Below are 7,500 nucleotides of genomic sequence, written 5' to 3'. Positions count from 1 at the left end.
TTTCTCTCTCTCTCTTTCCCTCTCTCCTCTCATTATCTCTCCTCTCATTTTCTCTCTCTCTCTCCCTCTCTATCTCTCTCTCTCTCTCTCTTTTATTTATATTCCTGACATTAGTTGGTTCACATTCTAAGAGCCAACTCTCTTTTTATCTTTACCTGTTTTGTATGCAGTTATTGAATTCTGTGAGTTTTCTCTAACAAGACACACACACACACACACACACACACACACACACACACACACACACACACACACACACACACACACAGCCGGTCAGCGCCAGTCCAGCATCTACCGCTCTGTCCAGTGGAGAGGTTGCTAAGATACAGCAGCAAGGGTTTCTCACATGGCAGGATGAAGTAAAAATGAACCTCTTGTCACAGACAGTAGAAGCCTACAACCAAACAGAGATACAGCAGTATATCATTATCTAGTGTAGACTATTTAGCTGTATCAACCATAGATTATATAGAGATCATGGGATAGATAGAGTATATCATTATCTAGTGTAGACTATTTAGCTGTATCAACCATAGATTATATAGAGATCATGGGATAGATAGAGTATATCATTATCTAGTGTAGACTATTTAGCTGTATCAACCATAGATTATATAGAGATCCTGGGATAGATAGAGTATATCATTATCTAGTATAGACTATTTAGCTGTATCAACCATAGATTATATAGAGATCCTGGGATAGATAGAGTATATCATTATCTAGTATAGACTATTTAGCTGTATCAACCATAGATTATATAGAGATCCTGGGATAGATAGAGTATATCATTATCTAGTATAGACTATTTAGCTGTATCAACCATAGATTATATAGAGATCATGGGATAGATAGAGTATATCATTATCTAGTATAGAATATTTAGCTGTATCAACCATAGATTATATAGAGATCCTGGGATAGATAGAGTATATCATTATCTAGTATAGACTATTTAGCTGTATCAACCATCGATTATATAGAGATCCTGGGATAGATAGAGTATATCATTATCTAGTATAGAATATTTAGCTGTATCAACCATAGATTATATAGAGATCCTGGGATATATATAGTATATCATTATCTAGTATAGACTATTTAGCTGTATCAACCATAGATTATATAGAGATCCTGGGATAGATAGAGTATATCATTATCTAGTATAGAATATTTAGCTGTATCAACCATAGATTATATAGAGATCCTGGGATAGATATAGTATATCATTATCTAGTATAGAATATTTAGCTGTATCAACCATAGATTATATAGAGATCCTGGGATATATATAGTATATCATTATCTAGTATAGACTATTTAGCTGTATCAACCATAGATTATATAGAGATCCTGGGATAGATAGAGTATATCATTATCTAGTATAGACTATTTAGCTGTATCAACCATAGATTATATAGAGATCCTTTTTTTCCCACCTTTATTTAACTAGGCAAGTCAGTTAAGAACAAATTCTTATTTACAATGACAGCCTAGGAACAGCGGATTAACCTCCTTGTTCAGGGGCAGAACGACAGATTTGTACCTTGTCTGCTCGAGGATTTGATCTTGCAACCTTTCGGTTAACTAGTCCAACGCTCTAACCACTAGGCTACGCTGTCTCAGTCTGACTCTTTGGTTCTTTATTCATATTTCAGCAGAGCAGAGAGACACAGGGGATGAGATATATAAAAAGACACACACACACACACACACACACACACACACACACACACACACACACACACACACACACACACACACACACACACACACACACACACACACACACACACACACACACACACACACACACACACACACACACACACACACACACACACACACACACACACACACACACACACACACACACACGGGAGGAGATAAAGGGCATCTGACCTGAATAATACATGAGGATCAAACAGGGTACCTGAGGGTGGCTAAATGTTTACTGGGAAGTCTCGAAACATGTTGGTTATTACAGCGATTGTTACATCAGTAGGTTCCTGTATGTGGGAAAGAGAGACGGAGAGAGACGACACAGAGTCTAACGTGAGACATTGTGTGTGTTGTCAGAGGACAAGGTGACCTGATCAGAGGTCAGTCTTTGAGTAAGCAGCTGCTTCTGTCCAGATTGCAACACACACTACCCGTGTAATAATCTGTCAACAACTAAATCTGTCCCTCTCTCGCTTTCCCCTCCTCTGCCAAAATCTCCCTCGTTCTTTTCCCTCCTTTCACTAATCCTGCTTTCTTTCTCTGTCAAAATCCTTGTATTTTCCCTCGTCAGAACTGTGTTACTTTCCCCTCCTGTCAAAATCTTTGTATTTTCCCTCGTCAGAACTGTGTTACTTTCCCCTCCTGTCAAAATCTTTGTATTTTCCCTCGTCAGAACTGTGTTACTTTCCCCTCCTGTCAAAATCCTTGTATTTTCCCTCGTCAGAACTGTGTTACTTTCCCCTCCTGTCAAAATCTTTGTATTTTCCCTCGTCAGAACTGTGTTACTTTCCCCTCCTGTCAAAATCTTGCATTCTCACCCCCCCTATAGTTTCTTTTCAGATAAATGATTTAGTCAAATATGTCTCCCTGATATCCACCCATAAAGAAAATGACTTCTATCCCCTATATACACTGAGTGGACAAAACATTAGGAACACCTGCTCTTTCCATGACATGACCAGGTGAATCCAGGTGAAAGCTATGATCCCTTACTATGATCCCTTATTATGATCCCTTATTATGATCCCTTATTATGATCCCTTACTATGATCCCTTATTATGATCCCTTACTATGATCCCTTATTATGATCCCTTATTATGATCCCTTATTATGATCCCTTATTATGATCCCTTACTATGATCCCTTACTATGATCCCTTATTATGATCCCTTATTATGATCCCTTACTATGATCCCTTACTATGATCCCTTATTATGATCCCTTATGTCACTTGTTAAATCCACTTCAATCAGTGTTTAAGAAGGATTTTTAAGCATTGAGACATGGATTGTGTATGTATGCCTTTCAGAGGGTGAATGGACAAGACATGTAAGTGCCTTTGAACTGGGTATGGTAGTAAGTGCCAGGTGCACTGGTTTGTGTCAAGAACCGCAACGCTGCTGTGTTTTTCACACTCAACAGTTTCTTGTGTGTATCAAGAATGGTCCACCACCCAAAGGACATCCAGCCAACTTGACACAACTGTGAAAGGTATTGGAGTCAACATGGGCAGCATCCCTGTGGAATGCTGTCAACACCTTGTAGAGTCCATGTCCTGACGAACTGAGGCTGTTCTGAGGGCAAAAAAAGTCTAAGTCCTTTCTCAAGCCGCTGCCTATAGCAACCATATTCTATCCCCATGTAACCATGTCCCTATAGCAACCATATTCTATCCTCATGTAACCATGTCCCTATAGCAACCATATTCTATCCTCATGTAACCATGTCCCTATAGCAACCATATTCTATCCTCATGTAACCATGTCCCTATAGCAACCATATTCTATCCTCATGTAACCATGTCCCTATAGCAACCATATTCTATCCCCATGTAACCATGTCCCTATAGCAACCATATTCTATCCCCATGTAACCATGTCCCTATAGCAACCATATTCTATCCCCATGTAACCATGTCCCTATAGCAACCATATTCTATCCCCATGTAACCATGTCCCTATAGCAACCATATTCTATCCCCATGTAACCATGTCCCTATAGCAACCATATTCTATCCTCATGTAGCCATGTCCCTATAGCAACCATATTCTATCCTCATGTAACCATGTCCCTATAGCAACCATATTCTATCCTCATGTAACCATGTCCCTATAGCAACCATATTCTATCCTCATGTAACCATGTCCCTATAGCAACCATATTCTATCCCCATGTAACCATGTCCCTATAGAAACCATATTATATCCCCATGTAACCATGTCCCTATAGCAACCATATTCTATCCCCATGTAACCATGTCCCTATAGCAACCATATTCTATCCCCATGTAACCATGTTCCTATAGCAACCATATTCTATCCCCATGTAACCATGTCCCTATAGCAACCATATTCTATCCCCATGTAACCATGTCCCTATAGCAACCATATTCTATCCCCATGTAACCATGTCCCTATAGCAACCATATTCTATCCCCATGTAACCATGTCCCTATAGCAACCATATTCTATCCCCATGTAACCATGTCCCTATAGCAACCATATTCTATCCTCATGTAACCATGTCCCTATAGCAACCATATTCTATCCCCATGTAACCATGTCCCTATAGCAACCATATTCTATCCCCATGTAACCATGTCCCTATAGCAACCATATTCTATCCCCATGTAACCATGTCCCTATAGCAACCATATTCTATCCCCATGTAACCATGTCCCTATAGCAACCATATTCTATCCCCATGTAACCATGTCCCTATAGCAACCATATTCTATCCCCATGTAACCATGTCCCTATAGAAACCAACCAGGTCTCTAGTAACCAATGAGTGTTAGGACATTCTGTAATCCCAAGAACATGTCTTCCACAAAACAAATCATCAAGTCTCTGTCTCCTCTTCTCAAAATTGGTTACCCCTCTCTATGTACCATTTAAAGAAGATAGAAAGAAGAGAGTTATCAAATAGAGAAAGATGTGAAAGAGAGGCTCTACTACACAGACAACTAGACAATAACACTCATAGTGAGTACGTTTCTCAGTACAATTCAGGTTTTAATTCACAATCAGTTCATTTCAAACAGAAAATCAATCACATCAGTATCAACCTGTCAGCTACAAATACTAACAAATTGTTTGTCAATAACAGTTGTATGTACTGTATCTGTAAAAAACTGAAAAATATTTTAAAAATCCAATCGGCATCAAAGTATTTACACATACTTACAATTATAAAATACTAAAACATATTGAATGGAATGAATGAGAAGTGTCACACACACACACACACACACACACACACACACACACACACACACACACACACACACACACACACACACACACACACAGATATTGGAGACCCTGGCTGCATTTCATTTGTGTCGAAGTGAATTCACACACAGCATTTTAAGAACAAGTCCAATTGGACAGGATACAGTAACTCAATTCAGATGGGAGAGAGTAAGAAAGAGAAAGCTAACCGACAGAGAGAGAGATGATCCATGGACAGATAGATAGTAGTGAGTGTTGCAACTGAGGACAGACCATTTTTACATGCTACGCGCATCAGCGGTCCTGTTCTGTGAGCTTGTGTGGCCTACCACTTCGCGGCTGAGCCATTGTTGCTCCTAGACGTTTCCACTTCACAATAACAGCATTTACAGTTGACCAGGGCAGCTCTAGCAGGTCAGAAATTTGACGAACTGACTTGTTGGAAAGGTGGCATCCTATGACGGTGCCACGTTGAAAGTCACTGAGCTCTTCAGTAAGGCCATTCTACTGCCAATGCTTGTCTATAGAGATTGCATGGCTGTGTGCTCTATTTTATACACCAGTCAGCGGGTGTGGCTGAAATAGCCAAATCCACTATACCTTTATGTGTGTATATAAGTGTAGATGGACAGACAGATCTATAGATCAAATTTGGTTGTTGATGCTAGGAGCACTTCCAGACACACACGGCCAGGCTTCCTCCAAAGAACATGTAGAGCAGGTTCTTGACCTCGTGTGTCACCTCGAAGCCAAAGCCCTCGCCGATTACCACGTGCCACGAGCTGCCAAACTTCTTATCCATTGACTCCTTGATCATCTTCGCTGCACTCTGAGAGAGGGAGGTGGAGTGGGAGGTGGGGGGGAGTGAAAAGGGGGCGAGAGAGAGATTTGTCAAGTACAATAACTCACCATAGGTATTGATGTCATGTTGCTAGTCATATCCAAACAAACTTTCCAGGTGTCATAGCTCTGCATTTTACACACACACCTCATTGTTGGTGGCGAACTTCTCGCAGGCTGTGACACAGAGCTCCATGGTCTCCACTCTCATCTCCTCTGGCATGTCTGTGTGCTGCGGAGGGAAACAACATGTCATCACACACACACACCTTACCCTGATCTCTCTCTCTCTCTCACACACACACACACACCTTACCCTGATCTCTCACTCTCTCTCACACACACACACACACACACACACACACACACACACACACACACACACACACACACACACACCTCACCCTGATAAGAGGAAAGCTGTGCAGCCTTTTGTAGTCTGCCTCTTCTTTCTTACTCTCTGCTGTCTCTGCCATTCCACCCCACCGCTACAAACACAGAGACACTGGTTAAGGCTTAACTAGTTTCTTCATAGCTAGCTAAACGAATCAGTAACTTTGTAGCAAGCTAACTTAGCTAGCTACCTATATTTATTTTATTTCACCTTTATTTAACCAGGTAGGCTAGTTGAGAACAAGTTCTCATTTGCAACTGCGACCTGGCCAAGATAAAGCGTAGCAATTTGACACATACAACAACACATGGAATAAACAAAACATAGTCAATAATACAGTAGAACAAAAGAAAACAAAAAGTCTATATACAGTGAGTGCAAATGAGGTAAGATAAGGGAGTTAAGGCAATAAATAGGCCATCGTGGCGAAGTAATTACAATTTAGCAATTAAAACACTGGAATGGTAGATGTGCAGAAGATGAATGTGCAAGTAGAGATACTGGGGTGCAAAGGAGCAAGATAAATAAATAAATACAGTATGGGGATGGAGTAGGTAGATAGATGGGCTGTTTACAGATGGGCTATGTACAGGTGCAGTGATCTGTGAGCTGCTCTGACAGATGGTGCTTATTAAAAGCTAGTGAGGGAGATATGAGTCTCCAGCTTCAGAGATGTTTGCAGTTCGTTCCAGTCATTGGCAGCAGAGAACTGGAAGGAAAGACGACCAAAGGAAGAATTGGCTTTGGGGGTGACAGGTGAGATATACCTGCTGGAGCGTGTGCTGCTATGGTGACCAGTGAGCTGAGATAAGGTGGGCCTTTACCTAGCAAAGACTTGTAGATGACCTGGAGCCAGTGGGTTTGTCGACGAGTATGAAGCGAGGGCCAGCCAACGAGAGCATACAGGTCACAATGGTGGGTAGTGTATGGGGCTTTGGTGACAAAACGGATGGCACTGTGATAGACTGCATCCAGTTTGTTGAGTAGAGTGTTGGAGGCAATTTTATAGATGACATCACCGAAGATGAGGATCGGTAGGATGGTCAGTTTTAAGAGGGTATGTTTGGCAGCATGAGTGAAGGATGCTTTGTTGCGATATATGAAGCCAATTCTAGATTTAATTTTGGATTGGAGATGCTTAATGTGAGTCTGGAAGGAGAGTTTACAGTCTAACCAGACACCTAGGGATTTGTAGTTGTCCACATCTTCTAGGTCAGAACCATTCAGAGTAGTGATGCTAGTCAGGCGGACAGCGATCGGTTGAAGAGCGTGCATTTATTTTTACTTGCGTTTAAGAGCAGTTGGAGGCC

At 41.1% G+C, this 7,500-nt stretch overlaps 2 protein-coding genes across 3 annotated transcripts in view; both read right to left on the bottom strand.

The window, feature by feature from the left end:
- The window catches only part of LOC139424237 (uncharacterized), a 511,968-nt gene that overhangs the window by 238,892 nt on the left and 265,576 nt on the right, over positions 1-7,500 (bottom strand).
- LOC139423745 (dynein axonemal light chain 4) overlaps positions 4,717-7,500 on the bottom strand; it is a 3,266-nt gene continuing 482 nt past the window's right edge. Inside the window, exons 1-4 of one of the 2 annotated variants that reach the window (XM_071175368.1) lie at positions 7,015-7,064; positions 6,201-6,284; positions 5,945-6,028; positions 4,717-5,785 (exon numbers count right to left, since the gene is read on the bottom strand). In XM_071175368.1, the coding sequence (XP_071031469.1) occupies positions 5,621-5,785; positions 5,945-6,028; positions 6,201-6,272 (321 nt within the window). In that variant the 5' untranslated portion in view covers positions 6,273-6,284; positions 7,015-7,064 and the 3' untranslated portion in view covers positions 4,717-5,620. Of the gene's footprint in view, positions 5,786-5,944; positions 6,029-6,200; positions 6,285-7,014; positions 7,065-7,500 lie in introns of those variants that run through there. The other variant, XM_071175367.1, reaches the window with a different exon arrangement.

This window comes from Oncorhynchus clarkii, chromosome 13, assembly GCF_045791955.1.
Source record: "Oncorhynchus clarkii lewisi isolate Uvic-CL-2024 chromosome 13, UVic_Ocla_1.0, whole genome shotgun sequence".
In the NCBI taxonomy this organism is placed as follows: domain Eukaryota; kingdom Metazoa; phylum Chordata; class Actinopteri; order Salmoniformes; family Salmonidae; genus Oncorhynchus; species Oncorhynchus clarkii.
Note: the sequence above shows the minus strand (reverse complement) of the source record. Positions and strands in the feature narration are given on the sequence as shown.